Here is a 21383-nt window from a genome sequence, read left to right on the forward strand (position 1 = left end):
AAAGTGATGTCACTGGCTACAGCATATGACCCTTCTTTACGTATGCTACTGGTTCACTATGTTTTAGCATTATCTCATAGATTAGAAAGTTATGAAAAAACCCACAAAAACATGCAAAGTTTGTGTTGTTTTGATTGAAAAAAGAAACAAAGTGTAATATACTTCATGGGTATCTTTTCAGCTTATTATTTAAAAAAAAGCATGGATATTTTTAAAAGTACATTTAAAGCTTTGCAAAAACCCTTTTTTTTTCTTTAAACTACTGTTTCCAAGTTAGGAATAACCTCTCACATTTGGGCTCACAGTGCTGTGGCTGTGCAGGCCTCAGAGACGCTGTGTCTGAAGCAGAGGGGTACAGCAGCAGACAGCAGCTGACATTTAGAGTTCAGAGGCCACCCTGTTGGCCTGGTCTGCCAGGACCCCCATAGGTGGGCTGACCCCTCATAGTGACAGCTGGACAACCAGTCACAAAGTCTGACTCCCATACGGCACCCAGGGGAGTGGACAGTGTGGGCTGCTGTGTTGTTTTTGGGCTGAGAGAATTCATGACAAACTTCATGTGTGCTCTTAGTCAAACTGAGACAGGGTGGCAGATTTTACTCACTTTATTATAGTTTTAGACCACCAGACATGAGTGTTACTGTGGTTATCAACCAGGCAGTGTTCATATGGGGGTGGGGGCCAATCACAGCTGTCAATCCTTATAGCATCATACAAGTAATTTAAAATGATCAGAAAACTGAACAAATCAGCATGATAAGAAAACTCACTGCAATGACAGAAGCCATATTTGCCCCATGTCCTGTCTGCTAACATGGAGGGGCGCAGGGTTTATGACTGTTATTGCAGCCAGTCCAGATGTCCCCATGTCTTTGATGGAATCAAGCTCAGTGTATTTGGGAGATGGCAGTTGTACTTCTTTCACTCTGAGTGAGCTAGTTGAAGATAAAGAATATGTAATGAATAGAACAATAGTCTCTTCGTATCAGGTCATCAGTTGCTGGCTCAGACATCAGCCCCACCCCCCAGCACACACACAGGAAATGAGATTGCAGGGCTGTATTCCCCACCACGGCTGGATGTCATCTGATATAGACTTACATTAATATACCAGTGTGTTAAAATATGAAGCTAATATTGGCCCTTTATTAAAAATGGTAACAGCCAGTCTGTCAGATTTTTTCTATTTTAATTTGGGTTTCTTGGCAGCTATGAGTCTCCTCACATGTTATATTCAGCATTGATACATCTATTATAAGTATGAGTATGTGATAATGTGGCTTTACACCCAAATACAGTTGCTAAGAGGTAAAAAAACGCTAACCTGATGTCCCTTTTTTTCCACAGGAAAGACAGCGACTAGAGACCATCCTTAACCTTTGTGCTGAATACAACAAAGGGGAGCCCCCCGGCCTGGACCCCCTGGGCTCAGGGAGGACAGGTTTCCCCGGGGGACTGGCAGATGGCTCGGGGCGGAGACCGTCCATGGAGAACGTCCTAGGAGGTACACCGTCCTCAGCCACGCTCCGCCTCCTGCAGAGACAGAGAGAGAGCGACGAGGAGAACCTGAAGGAGGAGTGCAGTAGTACAGAGAGCACTCATCAGGAGGTGAGGACATCTCCCGCTCTCAGCACTGCATCAGCACTGCACAATGGAGACAGACAGGTCAGAGGGAATGCTTCTTTCCCAACAAAGAGGCTCTCTGCATGCCACTGTGGAACCAGCATGTGCACATAATGTGCTTGGCTTTGCTAAATCAGTGGTCCTTGAAGTGAGTTTCAGGAATCTTCAGGAGCCTCTGTGGGCTCAGGAAGAACAGGAACGTTTAGATCTATCATTTAGTCATCACCCATATTAGCTGATGCATCTGAATGGCTGTTTAGATCAGGTTTAAATTGGAGCACCACCTAAATTAAGAATTCCAATATTATACTTCCATGAACCTAGACATGAACTACAATTCTATGAGACAGAATTGACAACTAGTTGCAGTCGTTTCCATCTTCAGTCTGACACTGTCTGCACTCAAACTGGTTTCCAGTGGGGAGGGGGATTCAAATTTTTCTAACCAATCAAGAGAATTCAGGCCTTTTAATAGGGATAAAATAACTCAATTATGCGGCTCGTCTAGACTTTCCAAAATCTTATTGGATCAAATTAATCAATTTGTTAGAGTGAAACAAGTCATTTTGCGGCGGCTCAAAACTATTTATCCACCGTTTTACAGCTCCAATGGTAGATTCCATAGACTATGGTAAAACTGAACAGAACATAACTGTCTTAGACTTGGACTTAGACTTCGCTTACAAAAGACACAAGTGAGGTATAAAAAAATGCAGTATAAGATAACCAATAAACTCCTAGCTAAATAAATACAGAAAGTATAAAAAAACAATAAACAGTAAGCAATAAAGTCTTGTTGTTTTAAGAATACAGGTCAAATCAAATTCACAGAAAATGAAATCAGATAAGTTAAATGTAGAGAAAATGTATAAGATCAAATCATAATGAGCAGAAAGATTAGATTATTGCACTTAAGTGGTGGTTAAAGTTATTTCACAAAGAAAAGAAGATAAGTGTCGAGGAATGTAGGATTAAATTATTAACTGCACAGTGAGCGGCTCCCACTCCTTCCCTTCTGTCCTCTTTATTTCGGCCTGATAGACAAAGGAACATAATACATTACACAATGTGTTGTTACAGAGTAACAAGTAATGGAACTGTACCTGTTTCATTCATGTATTGTCAGGGTACACAGAATTACTCTTATTATATACAAAATTGTTTCCCACGGATGTGAACATGATGTGAATCATCATGCGTGTTATGTAATGGTGAACTCATATGGCCTACATATCAGGGACCCTGCATGACCAAAAAAAAATGTATGAAAACATTGGCTAAAACTTTAAGTAAGGTGCATGACTCAGCAAATGACAGTACATTTACTGTACTGTTGATATTTATTTCATTTGCTGCAAGTCTGCAGAAGAATACATCAGCTACACAGTTAGTCCGTTGCTTTCTTATTGGCTTTTTGTGCTGTTTGTGGGAGGCCTACTTTACAGGCTACTTTTTCAGGGATGGAAATTCTGTTTTTACATTGGCACCTGCATGAACCTCATTAATCAACTGCCTCATTTCTGTGTGTACCCCCACCCCCCCACCCCCCGCTCCCTGTCTATTTCTTCTATCTTGCTCTATTGGATGTGACACGTTTTCTTTTTAATCTTTTAGAACAGGTGGTTTCATTTCCCCCAAAAGAGTTGTTTTTTGTTGTCAGGATCTTTGTGTATGTCATTTTGACTTTCTAAGAGTCTGAAGTACACCATGTTATAAATAGGACTAAAGTGGCAGATTAGCGCACATACATTAATGTAACACACCTTACTAACGCACAATATATATGTATTGTGTTTAAAGTGCATTGAGAAATTCAATTACATTAACAAATGCTTATAAAAAATTATCCTGACATCAAAGAAAAAAAATCTAACTGCCAAAACTTGTTTTCCACCTTTTTTTTCACAGATGATTAAAAATCTGACTTAAGAAACTTATCTTGGTACCTTTAGTCATAAATACAGGGGAGAAAACTATTTAGATCGGACTTAGAAAATGAATCACCATCTCACTTCTCTTAGGGCTTCTGTAGTGAACGAATGAGAATGTCAAAGTACAGCAAGTATAATATTTATGTACAGCACTGTCCAGGAGACGGATACAGTATCTGACAGGCACTGAAAGGTGTGTACATCTCTACATCTCCCTCCCTCCCCCTGGCTTCTCTTCCTGACCCCCTATCTTCTCTCTCCCTACAGCATGAGGACTCATCCACTTCAGGCAACGCAGCCCGCCTGGAGATGGGTTACTTGGAAGACGAGCGCGTTCGCGTTCTTGCTCGGATCGATGAGCTCAAAAGCCGACTGACAGAGCTGGAGCAACAACTCCAGGAGTCCAAACAAGAGGTACAGAAAGTTAAAGCTGACGGAACATTATTGGACTTTAGTCTACACCCAGCCTCGACTCAAGAAAACCAGCTACATTTTTATTGAACTAAAACTTTCTAAAAGTTCCCACAGCAGCAGTACAAGCTGAATCCAGTTCATGATCACAGCGCCAATACTATGTGGATCAGTTTGCCTGTTTGTGGTTATTAGTTGCAGCTCACTGGTGACACTGAGTGACTTTGTTTGCTCCACTCTTCCAGGCAGAGATGGAGCGTGCCTTGCTGCAGGGTGAGAGGCAGGCGGAGCTCGACCAGATGGAGGCTGAAACGGACATCATCACTCAGCTGCAGCACAAGCTGAACGAGCTGGAGAGCACCATCCAGAGGGAAAAAGACAAGGTACAGGGAGCAGTGGATAAACATTATAGAGCTCATTCTTTACATGCTTTATTTGAATCCACCAATTACATTCAGGTATACAGGATTCAAAGGTTTGCTGAGGTTTTTTACATCCTTAAAAAAGAGAGCAAACACACTCAGACACTCACTGCCTGTGTTTTTACACTCTCCTAAACAGCCTTCTCTGGTCTCTTACACTCCCTGTTGGTTGGTCACTGTTGCTGTCCTTACATAAGTCTTGTTCCTGTCTGTGCACTATATTCAGTTCTTCAGTCAGGAATGCTTGGTACAGACAGGTACAGTCATATATAACGCTGAATAAAGGACGGGATATACCTCCTTGGGTATTCTCTTTTGCATGGTTTGCTCTCAGGTCAACTCTCTTCTCCTTAGCTGGAATCCGCTAACTAACCGACATCCATTAACCCCTAATCCTTTTTCTGCTTCTTCAGCACTCACGGTTACTTTATCTCTGATCCACTGTGCTCACCTGTTTCTTTACTGTGTGCATGGCAGACCCTGTGGACCAGGAAACCTGCCCTCCAGTGGCTGTTGGGCTCTCTAGTGTTTGGTTCTGTAGTGCACGGGTTCTACAAGAGACTCTGAGTAAGGTGCTCTGGTAGTGGACAGGGGAAACTGCTAGCATGTTCTCTATAGTGGTTTAAGAGGGGTTCTTTTTTCCTCTTCCCTACACCCACCACATTTTGACTGTAGCAAGAAAGAAAGGAAGTGAAGAGAAGGCACATTTACCAGCTTAGTTTGTTTGTGGTTAAATGGTTGTTTAAAAGTTTATTTTCTGTATTTCCCAAGTGTCCCTGTGAGGGCCCCACAGAGTTGGAAACAAAGTGTAAAGGTCATGCTTGTTTTATCGAAGGAAACGTCATTGAGTCAGTGAACCAGCAACAACTGTTTTGATCCGATGTGCCATCTTCCCTCCTACGCTATAAACCTGTCTTGGTGCCTAATTATGCCCAAACACACATTAGAAGTTATCTTATGTAGGAATGCTTCTTATGAAATTGGATCAACATTTGGCATGGAAATGATGGGGAACCCCAGGTGTCAGGAGGAAATTAGAGGAGGAATTCTCCCTGAACCTGTGGTTCTCCTACTGACAAACCTATGTTTTGCCATTATGGGGTAACAATAAATCAGTGGTGTCTCTTAGAACTGCTTAAGCTTCACCTGAGCTTAAATTTGTCTCTGAAGACACAACCTTGACTTTTACTTTAGAGCGAAACTACTGCCAGTGCCGGTAGTCCAATGGTATTCCTGAGCTCAAAACCGTAGCAGCACAAGGGAGACATAATGCTTATGTACTTAACTGAAGAACAACTGACAGGGTCACTACCGTTAGACTTTGCTCAGGATTAATAAAAGTTCATAAGTTTTCTGGGGTCAATATATGTCAAGTAAATTATGGGTACATTTTCTCTTATTGAATTCTCTAGAGTTATATTTTTTTAGAAGAAATATCGGTTCTTTCCGGGAACATGCAAGTATCTATTACTTCAAATTGAATTAATTGAATTGTATGAGTAAAATTTGGGAGCTGGAATGATCTTTTCTGGCTATTTTAAGATCACGTGCCATATGTGAATCTTGGACTACCAGTTGTAATATCCCGACAATTCAGCACCTACTTCCTGTGCCCTGCCAAGCCCTAAAAATCTGTCACGACATGTCTGTTGCTAACACCTTGCAGCCTTTTATTTGCATGGCGTGGATTTTGAGCAGTGTGTTTCTCTCTCTCTTTCTCTCCCCTCGTCCATCCATCCTGTGTGTGGGCGTGTGTTGTGTCTTTCTAGGAGAGGGCTAATGTTGAGGCCGAGCGTCGGGCCCTGCAGAGCCTCCAGGAGGGCTACGCTGAGTTGGAGAACCAGCTTCATAACTGTCCCGAGTCCCTGCGGGAACAGTTGCAGGAACAGCTCAAAAGGGTGGGTCGTCAGTCCAACAGAAGCACCTAGACCCCCCCGGACATAAGTCTGCAGTAGCCTGCCCCTTTGAAACTACAAAACCTGACCCAATATATCCCCACGCACATGCACACATCCCCACAGTCACCATCCCACTCACAACCTTTTAGTGAGTAACATCCAACCATTTCCTTCCAGCCTACAGGCACAGTGTTAGCTTCTCGTAAACCACAGGTGATATGCGTTGGTCTGGCTCACAGATGAAATATTTGGTATTATAAGTACCCCTAATAAAAGTAGAATTTGGAAATGTATGTCATAGAAAAAACGCCAAATAGAGTGCTAGCAAGAGGCTAACAAGTTCAAGCTAGCTGGTGACATAACCACGGCTAGCCTTAGCTAAAGCTAAAGCTGAATTTACTTACTGATTTTTGCATTCGGTCATCTGTAATTGAACAAGAATTATTTTCATGAACTGACTTAAAACTTAGTTTTCCACATAATTAACAAGCTAAAAAAAGTCAAACAGACAGTTAGCAAGTGGGCTATATCAAGTTAAAGCCAGCTGTTGAAATATTTGCCACAGTTAGAAATTTACTTACTTTCCCTTACTGTTATCTGTTATCAAAAAATAAATATTGCCACAAACTTAGTCGGCTAAATTCAGTGCTGATGGAGAAAAAAAACAACTATGCTAAGCTAGCTTAGCAGATCAAAGCAGCTGCCATCTCAGCTTTTTACCCTGAATTTATGAAGTTTGATGGGGTTCAGCGACCTTTAAGTTATTCTGCATTTTTAAAAGTGAAATTCATTAATTTAATATATTGATTTCCATAAATATATTAATAAAGGGCAGAAAGACAGATATCAAAACATATATATATATATATAATTCCTGTGAACTATGAACTGTAAATAATTAGAACAGGGTTTATAATCTTTAACTCAGTTAAATGATGAGAAAATAGGTTGAAACATGTTTTATGGTTGATTCTGTTTTTCCCTTTGCATTCTTTGAAGATCATCCAAAGGCACAGTAGTATTTGTATTTTTAGGTAGTATGTTGGTTCTAGTACAGTTCAATAATGAGCCTTAAAGGGCATAGAATGAAGGCAATAAAACCACCACACAATTTGCCAGCCACACTGAAAACGTCAAACCCATTTTTTTCTCACTCTTGCTTCTGAACTTACTGCTCTCTGTCTTATTCAGGCAGTATACTGTATGGAGCAAGCCTCATGACATGCCATCACACAAAGTTCTAGAGGCACCGTTAGCCCTTAAGCAGGGGCCCACTACATTTACAGGCACACACACACACACACACACACACACACACACACACATACACATATACACACACACACACACACACACACACACACACACACACACACACACACACACACACACACACACACACACACGGTGTATTTCTGACAATCTCCCTCAGTGCCCCTCACATACGTGCTGTTGCCACAAGCTGCAGGAATGTTGCCTCCTCCACACCACATCTACACGCTACTGAAACCCTCAGGTCAACACAGGAGCACACACATGACTCCCGGTCACTTCAGCTGCTTGCGATGCATTTCACTAAAATGTGTGTCTTGTGTTAAGGTCGCACTGCACCGCATGTGTGAATCTGATCTGCATCTCTTCTGTGATTTGTCATGGCTTGCATCATTTGTATAACTGCTCACTAATCAATTAACCTAGGCCCTGACTAGATCCATCCTCTGTCTTCCCTCGCTCTCACCCTTCTCCTTTGTAAATGAATGGTGTTGTTTAAGAACAAAAGATGAATTATTTTTACCGGTTAAGATAGTTATTGTAGACTACATTCATTTGTTAACAGGTATTCTCTGTGCAGAATCAGACACTTTACATTTACTTAAAGCTGTATGTAGAGATGGAATCTTAATTTGATTTAATTTGTTTGGCTCACATTCAGTGAAAAAGCAGATTTTTATGATAAATAGGTATGACTTCAAGTACACTTCAATCTCAGGTGCTGATGACAGAAGTGGTGTCAACTTAAGCTTGTCAGCGACAACAGCAAGGGCAGGCTGATAACTGAGATAGACCTCTAAAATACAAAGTAGTATATACATATATATATTTTCTTTCCATGTTGTATTTGTAATATAATTTAAGTAGACCATAGACCATACCACCTCCATGTGTTTATTGTTTAGCAGTTTAAGTAGAAAGTGATGGAAGAAAGAATCAAATTACAGTTTGAAAGAAGTCTGACCCCAAATCTTCCAGTGCAAAATAGTTTTTTAATGTGAATGACTGTCCCTTGCCTCCTGTGTATTGCTGTACATACAATCAGCACACACACCAGTCGCTGCGCTGCAGTAGAAGCATGTTCTTCTTGACTGTCTGCTTGACTGAGCACGGTGTGTGCTTGTACTTGTCCCAAAAAGAGCTTCAGCCATGCTGGGAAAAAGTTTTCAACTATTTCAAATATAAAGGTTAAGGTGTTTTGGCTTTACTGTCAGCAACTACGCAAGTCTGAGAAGAGTGAATGGCTTTAGAATGAGCAATGTATATAGTGTGTTTTTCTGTTTATAAAGTGGCCGCTGATGTTGTATGTGGGCCTCTATCAGGATGGGGAGGCGTTGGAAACAGGAACCAAAAAGTTTGAGGACTTGGAGTTTCAGCAGCTCGAGAGAGAAAGCAGCCTGGAGGAGGAAAGAGAAACAATCAGCCAGCAGCTGCTTCAGGAGAGAGCGGAGTACCACGCCAGTGTGGCCAAGAGGAAGGTGAGGAAATATCGGACAGACCGTTAATACCAGAATATATTTCTGATGGCTTGTACAGTATAGGGTTGTTGTGCAAGAGCTGAAGCAGCCAAGGGTAATTATGAAAAAGAATTCCAAAACGCAGGTGAGCTCATGCATGCTAAGGCCGGTTGGCCAGTTTCATTGTCACTTCCTGTCTCTGATTGTGCCTCGGAAGGGCTATGTTGGGGTCAGTGAAAATTAAACCAATCACAATCGTCTTGGGGGAGCAAAGCAGACAGTGCCCTTGTAAAACAGACCATTTCAAGTATAAAATAACTGTAGAATTTCCCTTAAGTGTAGTAGATGATATGTGCAGCTTTTGTCTTAGTGGACAAAATCTACTAAATCCACACATTTCTCCACGGGGACAGGTATATCATATCGCACTACATTATATCGCACTTCATGGTGTTGCAGTACATCTTATTGTATTACACCGTATTGTATTGCATCATATTATATTGCACCATATCACATAGTATTGCATTTGATTGATTCATATTGCATCGCATCATATCGCAATGCGTCGTATCATAATTTATCGCATCGTATCGCATTGCATCTTGGTTGCGCTTTTTGGAGGACAATAGCCAGGAGTAAGTTTTATGGCGTTAGTTTGTTGATTATTGTTCAACACATTTTTTAATGCACTCTGCTTTGGTGGAGAGGTTACGGTTTACACTGTGAAAGAACTGTAGAGCTTCAGAATCCTGTGTAAAAGTAATACAGTATCCACAAACGGACAAGGCAGAGAGGTCGCAGCCAAACAAGCCTCAACCATCTGGAGATAGTTTACTCATTTTCTCACGGTAGAGCATGAATTCAGTATTTCTTTTAAACAATTATGTTTTAACACCATTGAAACATCACCACAGACATTTGACGTGGAGGTTTTAAAGTCTTTGGAGTGTCAGTCATTTAGCATTCTTTTTGCACCGCGACATCCTTCCACTCTGGTATTAAGAACGTTATACAATACTTTCTATGCTATGCTATGTCACAGCACAGCTTGTATTGAAGAGTTCATTCCTTCTGCCTTCTTCAGGAGAAGGTGTCTGCTCTGGAGAACCAGGCCAGCCAGCTCGGCCTGCAGGCGTCTCAGGAGTGCGAGCGGCTGGCCAAAGACCGGACCCTCACGCTGCAAATGCTCCAAAAGGTACGACGGAACCAGTTCAAACGCACACTGAGTGCATTAAATAATATTTCACAAAGTGTGGATTTTTATGGGAAAATATAGATAATTGCAGAGAGCCTGCTTAGTCGTTATCTTAAAATGAGCAGTTTAAAATAGTACTGATATTTGGGCCTATGTAGATTTAAAGAGTTACTCCTTAAACAACTAACATACTGTATGCCTTTATGTTCCAGGAGAAGGAGAGGCTGTCGGCCCTGGAGAAGAGGTACCACAGCTTGACAGGTGGAAAGAGCTTCCCCAAGTCCTCCTCTGCAATGAGAGAGGTGAGAGAACTTCTAAAACAAACATCCACTCTCAGTGCTCCTGGCCTCAAACACAGCTGCTGACTCACCACATTGACCCCTTTAACTCGCAGTGCTGTGCAAAAATTGTTGATAATCTTTTGGATGTTAACTGTTCATCACACCTGGTGTAATCAGACTAACGTAAAGATGTGTGGTGGTTGTTGATGATTAGTATGTAGAGCAAATTAATCTTTTAACAGTCACCACATCCGTCTTGTGATTGGACAACTTCAGCTGATACTTTAACAGAGGGAGGGCACTTGACCCATTTCACACGTTCCCTTTATTTTCTGTGGAGAGCAGAACTTGTATCTGTGTCCCGTACGTTTTTCTGTAGGCATTAAATCACTTATTCCTGAATTGTTAAAACAGGAAGCGCTCCATATCAGCGAGGCTGACCTGTTGTTGGAGGATGTCCTCTCCTCCCAGCATTCCCTCTGTCCAGCCTCTCCTTCCTACTTACATCCCTCCCCTCTCTGTCAGTTGTACCCAAGCAGCCCTACAGAGGTAACCAGACTAATGATCCCTGCATGAAGCCCACCGCTTCCCCCCTCTGCTGTCTGTGTAACACAACCCCTAAGGTCACCCATTGTACTGTTAGTGTCCTAGTCACACTTCAACTCTAATTGCACCTGTGACTTACTGTGCCTGCCCTGGCTGCATAGTTTTTACAACAGCCATGTTAAAAGAGATGCCGGCACAGTAGCTTTCAGTTCAAGTTGGGTTTTGTCTGTTCCAAGCCCAGGGATGTAGTGGAAGACACATCAAATCCTGCATTGCTGTCCGTTCCATTGGCACCTGAGTAGCCAGTGTCAATCAGAGCAAGTTCTGTCAAATCTCGGATATACAATGTCACAGTTTCATAAACGTAAGAATGGTAGAAGCTATGAGTTCTATGGTGTCCTTATTCCTGCATTGTTGCCCTGTGAAAGCAAACCTTGCCAGTCACGTAACACGTGTGTGCACCGTTTTATTTTGTGTGAGAGAGAGTTGCACCACTCATCTGAAGCGAAACCATGAGTATCTGGCTGCAGCCGCCACTCTGAGGCAGCGCCAATCTCAGGCACACAAAAAATACAAAATCAAATTGTTCTGACGCTTTCGGTGTATCTTTTTTCGTACGCAGATATATATTAAATCAATGTCATGCACTATATATATTGATTTCACGTTCCTCTGTGTGGCACATCCTGTTGGTATACCAGCGCAGCAACATGTAGCCGACTATCAGTACTTTATTTCAGCACATTTATTATTTCTGCCAAAATGAGACACGAATTTCGTCCAGAGCACCTGCTTCAGACGTTATCACTCCATTAAATGGTCGTAATCAGTGGTTATCAGCCTTATAGTTATGGGTTAGAAGATTACCGCTCCACCTCCCAGCAGCTTCAGAAGGCTGTTATCATCTGTTCACATGATAATGGTCGCTGTTAGGAAACCCTTGGCGTCACTTTTTAATAGTCTGTGTCACATAGTGACTTCAACATGAATGTTACTTGGTTAGGTTTAGGCAATAAACTACATGGTTTGGATTAAAATGCTAACGAACCATAGGAAGAAAGTTAACTTAAAAAGCTGTCACACTGTGGCGCCAACTCAGGTCTCCTGTGTGAAAGTCCTTTGTCAACCACCACACCAAACTCTTGATTCTTTTTTTATTTGGTACCATCCTACATCATCACACAGCACTGTGGTTAGGCCGTTCACAGCTATGTTGAGGGCTGATCCTGTTTACAATTACAATATATGATAACAGCCTTCTCAGGCAACTAGCTGGTTGAGTAGGGCCATAACTCCTCATATCTAATGTGATAACAACTGATCAGGCCCATTCAGACGTCTGACAACGGACGAATTACATAACTCTATGTAATGTGTTCATAGGGGAAAAAAAGTTTGCTTCACCGGAAGTGTCAGTATGATTTTATTTTGTACTTTTTGTGTGCATTTCCTGCCTGAGATTGGCCCTGCCTCAGAGTGGCCGCTGCAACAAGAACCCAGCCAGAGGCCTCTCGACATTCCCATCAAAAAAAGGGCCTTAAAATGTGGGATCATTTTGGAAAATGATCAGGAAGGTGCTGTTGAAGATGGATATGCAATTTAAAGTGTGGCATCTAAAAGTGACTACAAAGGGCACAACATTTCATCCACCCCTTTTATACTTAAGACAAGGTCAAAAAAGCAACTGAACTAGTGAATTTGACATTATTATGCTCGACCAAAACTTTTTAAACTCGCCTAGAGTAGTTCACAACGTGTTACGTTTCAGTTACCTGGATGTAATTCCAGTTCAATTAATACACAATGAATCTCAGTATAAAGTAGGCTGACGTGTTTCATGTGCAGGAAGGGAACATGAGAATGCTTGTGTGTCATTTTCCTTCCTTAGTGTCCAATAACAAATTCCCTGATAATAATTGTGAACCCGTGACAACATGACATTTCCTCTGACAATAATCATGATATCAAAATCTCATATTGACATCCCGACTTCTTATTTACCACTACATCACTGGTTGTTGCAACAGCCAGTTTTGATGCAAAGAAGCACTTTCTGTTGCTTGGTGTGATCCTGTTTGTCTGTCGTCACGTGCACCTTTTTGCTGTAACACCAGCACCTGAACAGGCTTGTGTTTTTGTTCTCAACATATACAGTAATCTCTATGGGCTTTGTGCTTGTGTGAGTGTTGATATGCTGTACGTGACAAGTACAGAGCGTGTTGTCCTCATGGCTTCTCATCCTGTCTGACCGTCGTTGGCTGTTGGCTGGTGCTCAGGAGTACATGAAGCTGTCAGATGTCTATAAGATGTACGGCAGCAGCGGCCTCTGTGAAAACAGCCAGCCAACCCCTCGCGGCCGCTCGTTTGCTGTAGATGCTGCATTAGCTGGCGCCTGCGAGGTACCATCACTTCCTGTCTGTCTCTTTCCTGATGAGTTTCTGTCCTGACTCTCCTACCTCTGTCTCTCTCTCCATCCTTCCATTTCCATGTCATGTTGCTCCCTCTGCTGGTTTGCTGTTAATCATACTGACTGTACTGTTGAGCCTTTGGTGAAAGCATCTTGCACTCATGCTCTATAGCTGCAAGGCAGTGTTCACTTACAGTAGACACGTAGGATCTATGACTGCGTCATATCAGAAATACAGAGGGTTAGTTAGGGCTGGACTGATATATCCAGGTAAGGCAAACAAAACCTGGTATTTTGTCAGTACAATGCCACGCAGGTATTAAATAAAATTATTTTTGCTGTATTTTTTCATATCAGTATTTGAAAGCTAAAAGTAGAGATGTTACTGGAAATGGGCATGGAGAAAGATGGGGATGTCCACCGTGGGACTCAAACCAGTTCATGCTCTGCACCATAAACGCTGGGGGACGAGGGCTTTACTTCTAACAATACCTCCACTGAGACAGCTAAAAATATTTGATCTACTCATCTTTACTATTTTCTAATTCAAAAAGTAATTGATAAATACATTACTATTTATGTGTTCTAGAAACCGAACAGTCATAAAATAACTTAACCTTAATATAGTCATAGTCTAAACTGACCAAAGTTATGATTTAAATGAGGAAATGTCTGAACTGTTTTGATAGGCTCCCAGTGATACCCATAAATCCCAGGATAAGAATACATAGAGTATATGAAAAGTGATTTATGCTTGTTAGAGATGATGATGTGATGGAGGCCAGTGTTGGCTCCATATATCAGTCTCACCATGTTGTTGACTGTGTGAATCGTGTTTCCTAATGCTGTGTTATTTAATGACCCTCCTCCTCTCACATGTTGCAGAAGGTCAATACTTGATACGTTCCCTTTCTGTTGCCTGTCATGCTGACGTGTATGTCTTCCCTCCTGCCTGTCTTTCTCCCGTTTGTGTTTGTGTGCGTGTGTGTGCGTGTGCGTGTGTGTGTGTGTGTGTGTGTTGCCTTTGGCAAGGAGTATGTGACAGTGGGCCAGTTAAATCAGATGTATGGGATGCCAAAGGTGGAGTCTTCCCCTACGTCCCCGCTTCGCCAGCCCCTGCAGTCTGGAGCCATAGACCCCGCCTTCTCCTGCCTCCCCTCTCCTTATCGGTCCTCCCTCTCTCTCTCTGCGGAGGTGTGTGCTGTCCTTCCTCTCTTCCTTCTTTCCTTCCCTCCTCTTTAACTTCTTGGTAACTTCTTGTTCACCAGCTGTCACCAGTTCAGTCAAAAAGCTGTTGTTTCCCTAGTTTTGTTTGGATATTTTTAGTGATAAAATTATTCCTTTTTTCTGTGAATCAGAAAAAAATATGGATGAGGAAAACCAAAGCAAAAATATGTTTTTTTCATTTCTGTGGCCCTGTTAATCATGTCAAGACCCCTCAAATATGTCTTGTGGCCCTCCTGACCAGTCATGTGACTCAAATATATGTCACCATAGAAGAGTCCTACACTTGATAATTGTACCCCTGTAAAATGTGTGCACAGATTATGTTATTTGTCTGCAGTAGTCTGGCTCGGCGGATGTACCACGCTGGGATAAAGTCTGACATCAAGCACATGACTGCGTCCGCTTAGTTTTACAGACGACGATTGTTATTGGTTAAAAACATAATTGTCATTACTAAGCAGCATATCTCAATCAGCTGTTTAAATGTTGTTGTTTTTTTATAACAATAGAGACAGAACAGAGTCACAGTATAAGTGTGATTTATGGCAACAAGAAAGCAGTAAGTCTGTTGTTCTTTTGGCTATTGTAAACTGTAGAGGTACTGTATGCATTAGGGACAGCTGAAGGGAAGTAAAACAAGAAAAAAGAAGAGAACTTAAATGTTCCTGTGAGAAACTGGGTCATTGCAGCAGCAACGTAGAAATAGAATAGAGACATGTAAATGTCTGGGATGTAGCAGCTGGAGGGTGTAAAGCATAATGCAGATGACAACAATAATGTGTTGAAGATATTTAAGAATAGTTTTCAAAGTATAAACCTTAATTACAGCTTTTGAGGGTGTATAAAACAAATGTTTCTACCTACTGCCTTTAAATGCTTTCTAATCTCCTCTTGTCTTTTCTCCTCCTCTCCTTTTTGTTTCCTTTCTCCTCTCTCCTCTTCTTCTGTCTTTCTCTCTGTGCCGCTCCTCTGTGTGTGCTCTGCAGTACCTGTCTGAGAGCAGTAGGCCTCACCTCCCCAAGCTAGATTTAGAGCACTGGTACCAGGAGCTGATGACTGGCTCCAGCCAGCTCTGTCCTCCCTCTCTGCCAGCCAAGTCACTGTCAGGCCGCAGGCCTGTGCTGCAGGTACAGGGCCTTTCTTCTTTCTCCACATTTGTTCCCTCTCATTTTTCTGCTGTTTGTGTCTGCTGTTATTCCTTAACCTTCAACTTGATTCAAGTTAAAACGTCTTTACATGTCGGTTGTTTAATAATTGCTGCATTCACAAAGAGTCTTCCCCAAGAAACCTCTTCTACTAGAAAATACAGTTCACCTCTGCTTTTAGGTAATGAACTTTAACCAAACAAATTCCTAAAGAGAGGCTATCTTCATTTCATTCTGACTATTGAAAGCAAACAACAGGACACAGCTGCATACTGGGTCTTGCTGTTGTGACTTGAACTGGAGTGTTTGCTGCTGAAGTTTGGAATAAAGCTGAGCGTAATCGCCTGTGGCAGAAGAAATCCACAGAAAACTTCAATCACCACTTAAATGAAGTTAGAACACTTTCAAGTCATTACTTTGAACATCAAGTCATTTCACAGATACTCTCATAGTACATGAACGCAGCATTAATGTAAGTGGGCCTGATCAAAGAACTATTCAGTGAAAGGAGTTGTTTCAGATGTGTCTTTGTGTTTGTGTGTGCTAAACTGCAGTCTAACTCCTGAATCAGCTCTTGGACCTTGATTCTGAAATGTATACTGCTGATTGAACCTTGATTTATTAATCCCAGCATTTTATTGTAACATTGTCAGTGTTGGGCAGCACTCACAGCATAACCCTCATCATGCTTTTAACCATTGTTTTCCAGCAGGTGCTTGCAAGTCATCCATGGTGGATTTCAGTTGTATTTCTAACATCATTGCGAAGCACTCCCTCTGCCGTCACATGTATGATCACTGCACTTCTTAATGTTGATCTCTTCATGCTCTTTGCATGTTTCCTCCCTCAGGTCTTCCGCTCTAAACTGGACAGTGATCCAGGCCTGTCTCTCCATCAACCTAAGTCAGGCTCTGCATCCCCTCTGCAGCACGGAGCAGCAACACTGGGACGCAACTCGAGTTCAAAGGTAGACTGGCCATCATCCTCTAATTTAGCCTTAAATCTTCTTCCTCTTTGAGTTAAAACCCCATGTTTTTCTTTTTTTTTTTAACATTCACCCTGATGTTTTGTCTTCTCCCTCTGACCCAGCAGAGCCCCCTGCTGGTGGCCAACAGCACTGGCAGTCTGCCCAGGAACCTGGCTGCAACTCTGCAGGACATTGAGACCAAGAGACAGCTGGCTCTACAGCAGAAAGGTAGCTGAAGTGGTCCGCCCCCAAACCTCAATTTACAAAATCACACACTGAACACTGAAACATTCATCCTGCAGTAATCATTAATTAGCATTTAATGATTCAACTTGACTCTACAGGAATGCCCTACGATGTTTACTCATTAATGGGAAATGATCGGTTGCAAATAATTAAAGAATCAATCAATTTAATGATGATTGAAATGAGTCATTGGTCATAAATGTTCCCTTTTTAAAATTGAGACTTGTGACATTTGTTATCATCATTGTGTATGATGATGATGATGTAAATCGTAAATTGAGGGAGCAAAAGTAGTATCGGCTCCAAATATCGGCTCAAGAAATCGGCAGTCCGTATCAGTCTTTGGCTAATGCTGAGGGGGCAAAAAAGGCATCGGCCCTAAAAAATCCATACCGGTCGATCCCTACTCTTCAGGCCTGTAAAAATGGCCCTGTTCAGATCTGTTTTTAAGACAGAAAGGTTATTAAAAACAGGTTAAACACTGGGTACACTCTATTTCTATTCCCATAAACAAATAATAACCATTAAAACAATAAATGTTATTTATATAACACATCTTATGCATTAATGTTACTTCAAGTATTTTACACAGATAGTAAAGGAAGTGCCAGGAGCACATGGTAATGTTATAATAAAGTAGCACATGTTAATGTTATACTGGCATGTGAGAAATGATGAGACATAGAGATAATTGGAGTAAAACAATTATACTGCCTTTCCTGATGATGAGTAAACACTGTAGTAGACACGCTGATGAATATATATTCAGTGGTAATTCACACCCATATTGTCCTGAACTTGTTAGTGTCGGTTATTCTTGAGTGTGACCCTGCTCTTCTTCATGGAGCTGTGTGTGTGTGTGACATCAGAGAGAGTTGTGTTTCTCATACTTCTGTGTTGGTTGACTCAGTGGATCAGAGGAAAGCAGTCTGTGCAGTTGTGGATACCTGAGTTGGTTACATTTATCAGCGTATGGAGTCCGGTTTTCTTCATGTCTGTCTGTCTGTCTGTCTGTCTGTCTCTGTCTGTGGACTGTGTCACTTCCTGCACTGCTGCACCACAGGGCCCCAGACCTCCAAACAGATCACCATAGAGGGAAGCTCAGCAGGTAGATGGATCACCGCATCCAGGAATTGATGATTTATTTTGCTTTCTTTATTTTGTTCAGCGGGTTTTCATCTACTGTCTCTCCACACGTTTCATGCAGTGTCTGAAATGAACTGTTTGTCTCTGCTGCAGAGAACGATCTCTAGATCAGATGTCCCCCAGCCTGTTCTGTTGCTTGGATCACTAGGCTGCATCCACACTACTACGTGTTCATTCTAAAAGGCATTTAAAACAAAACAAATCTCAGTCAACCCAAGCATTTTAGCTTTGTGTCAGAATTCATCTCTGTCTATAGTAACACGCTTGAAAACACATATCACATGACTATTTGCGAACACTGGGCAAGTGCGTGCTGGTGAAAACAGGAAGCAGATTTTCTAACGTTACTCTGTGGTTGAAAATCATGGCTGTATAAGTTGAAAATGCAATAAAGACTTTGGAGGAAGAACAACAATAGAGAAAAGTAAGACCAGAGATTTATTTGCTTGGATCGACGATGAGATGGAACTTTGACTGAAAGTAACACATGAATATAAGGCGGTATAAAGTGGTATAAGGTGGTACACGGCGAAATAAGGCAGAATAAGGTGGTATACGGCAGTATAAGGTGGTATACAGCGGTATAGGGTCGTATAAAGTGGTATAAGGTGGTACACTGCGAAATAAGGCAGTATAAGGTGGTATACTGCAGTATACGGCGGTATACTGCAGTATAAGGCGGTATAATGGTATAAGGTGGTACACGGCGAATTAAGGCAGTATAAGGTGGTATACGCCGGTATAAGGTGGTGCACGGCGCAATAAGGCAGTATAAGGTGGTAAACGGCGGTATAAGGCGGTATAATGGTATAAGGTGGTACACGGCGAAATAGGGCAGTATAAGGTGGTATACGGCAGTATAAAGTGGTATAAGGTGGTACACGGCAAAATAAGGTGGTATACGGCAATATATGGCGGTATGTGGCGGTATAAGGCGGTATGTGGTGGTATAAGGCGTATAGGATGGTATGTGGCATATAAGGCGCTATGTGACGGTATGTGGCGTATAAGGCGCTATGTGACGGTATGTGGCGTATAAGACGGTATGTGGCGTATAAGGCGCTATGTGACGGTATGTGGCGTATAAGACGGTATGTGCCGTATAAGGCGCTATGTGACGGTATGTGGCGTATAAGGCGCTATGTGACGGTATGTGGCGTATAAGACGGTATGTGGCGTATAAGGCGCTTTGTGACAGTATGTGGCGTATAAGACGGTGTGTGGCGTATAAGGCGCTATGTGACGGTATGTAATGGTATATGACGTATAAGGCGGTATGCGACGGTATGTGGCGTTTAAGGCGGTATGTGACGTATAAGGCTGTATAAGTCAGTATAAGGTGGTATGTGACGTGTATGACGAATAAGGCGGTATGTGACGGTATATGACGTTTAAGGCGGTATGTGGCATATAAGGCGGTATGTGGCGTATGAGGCGGTTTGTGACGGTATATGACGTTTAAGGCGGTATTTGGCGTATAAGGTGGTATGTGGCGTATAAGGCGGTATAAGTCGGTATAAGGCAGTATAAGTCGGTATAAGGCAGTATGTGGCGTATAAGGCGGTATGTGGCGTATAAGGCGGTATAAGTCGGTATAAGGCGGTATAAGTCGGTATAAGGTGGTATGTGACAGTATATGACATATAAGGCGTTATGTGACGGTATATGACGTATAAGGCGGTATGTGGCGAATAAGGCAGTATGTGGCATATAAGTCGGTATAAGGCGGTATGTGGCGGTATATGACGTATAAGGCTGTATGTGATGGTATGTGGCATAAAAGGCGGTATGTGACGTATAAGGCGGTATGTGACGGTATATGGCGTATAAGGCGGTATGTGACGTATAAGGCGGTATGTGACGGTATATGGTGTATAAGGCGGTATGTGGCGTATAAGGCGGTATGTGACGGTATATGGCGTATAAGGCGGTATGTGGCGTATAAGGCGGTATGTGGCATATAAGTCGGTATAAGGCGGTATGTGGCGGTATATGACGTATAAGGCTGTATGTGATGGTATGTGGCATAAAAGGCGGTATGTGACGTATAAGGCGGTATGTGACGGTATATGGCGTATAAGGCGGTATGTGACGTATAAGGCGGTATGTGACGGTATATGGTGTATAAGGCGGTATGTGGCGTATAAGGCGGTATGTGACGGTATATGGCGTATAAGGCGGTATGTGGCGTATAAGGCGGTATGTGATGTATAAGGCGGTATGTGACGGTATGTGGCGTATAAGGCGGTATGTGGCGTATAAGGCGGTATGTGACGTATAAGGCGGTATGTGACGGTATATGATGTATAAGGCGGTGGAAAACAAATACTGGGAGTCGTTGCAAAGCAAATACGTCAACATATCAGAGCCGTACAGGGAGCATTATCCATCAGTGGATGAAGAAGGATGAAATCACAAAAGTTATGTCAGCCTACCTAACCGACTGACGTGGGTGTCTACATCTAAAACGGGCAAAAACAAACAAAAACGGGCTGAGCAGCGTTTTCAAAAGTCTCCGGAGTAGTGTGGAAACCAGGTGTAAATGTGGAAAAAGATTGTTTTTAAACCAAAAGCACAGCAGTGTGGATATAGCCTTAGAAAATGATAAACTTGTAGAGTTAATCAAAGTGTTAATTCACCCTTTAGATAAGTTACAGCATGTTTCCTCCATAATGCTAATTAACCAACTTATTTCAACATAGGTGAAGACCAAAGACTGTATATACCTAAAAAAATTCTGATCAAAAACTTAAGCCTGTCTGACAGGTTAGTTTTATTGATTCATCCATCAAAGGTCACGTTTAGCAGAAGTTGACACTCTTTTGATTTCAGACCCTTTCTTCACCTAACGCTCCTCTCCTTATCCCTCCCTCTCTCTCCGGCTCTTCCATCTCTGGTGTGTCATTAACATTTCTTTTCATCTTTTCTTTTGTCTGCAACATCGAACGCTCTTCTTTCTTCCATCAATCTTCTATGAATGTTCTTGCTGGGGAAGAATAAATCTTGCATGTTCAGCATTCGGTGAGCACCTCCTTTTGAGTTATCGACCTGGGCACTTGGTTCCAGACGTATGTGTGCCCATTATGAGGTGCACAGCAGCATGGATTTGAGATGTGAGGAGTTGGATAGAGACTGAACTTCATGGTGACGGGACTTTATGGGTTTTTTTAAATAATCCTCAAGCTTGTGTTACTGGGAGCACATAC

At 42.2% G+C, this 21383-nt stretch overlaps 1 protein-coding gene across 11 annotated transcripts in view; it reads left to right on the forward strand.

Moving 5' to 3' along the window:
• The window catches only part of phldb1b (pleckstrin homology-like domain, family B, member 1b), a 97085-nt gene that overhangs the window by 60484 nt on the left and 15218 nt on the right, over nt 1-21383 (forward strand). For 2 of the 11 annotated variants that reach the window (XM_083913734.1, XM_083913735.1), the window contains 12 exons: nt 1348-1665; nt 3822-3968; nt 4211-4348; nt 6157-6285; nt 8880-9035; nt 10102-10212; nt 10425-10514; nt 14479-14640; nt 15660-15800; nt 16669-16785; nt 16908-17013; nt 18095-18139. In XM_083913734.1, the coding sequence (XP_083769860.1) occupies nt 1348-1665; nt 3822-3968; nt 4211-4348; nt 6157-6285; nt 8880-9035; nt 10102-10212; nt 10425-10514; nt 14479-14640; nt 15660-15800; nt 16669-16785; nt 16908-17013; nt 18095-18139 (1660 nt within the window). Of the gene's footprint in view, nt 1-1347; nt 1666-3821; nt 3969-4210; nt 4349-6156; nt 6286-8879; nt 9036-10101; nt 10213-10424; nt 10515-13315; nt 13439-14478; nt 14641-15659; nt 15801-16668; nt 16786-16907; nt 17014-18094; nt 18140-21383 lie in introns of all 11 variants that reach the window. The other 9 variants (XM_083913737.1, XM_083913740.1, XM_083913742.1 and 6 more) reach the window with 9 other exon arrangements.

The sequence above is a fragment of the Echiichthys vipera genome, assembly GCF_963691815.1.
Source record: "Echiichthys vipera genome assembly, chromosome: 5".
Taxonomy (NCBI): Eukaryota; Metazoa; Chordata; class Actinopteri; order Perciformes; family Trachinidae; genus Echiichthys; species Echiichthys vipera.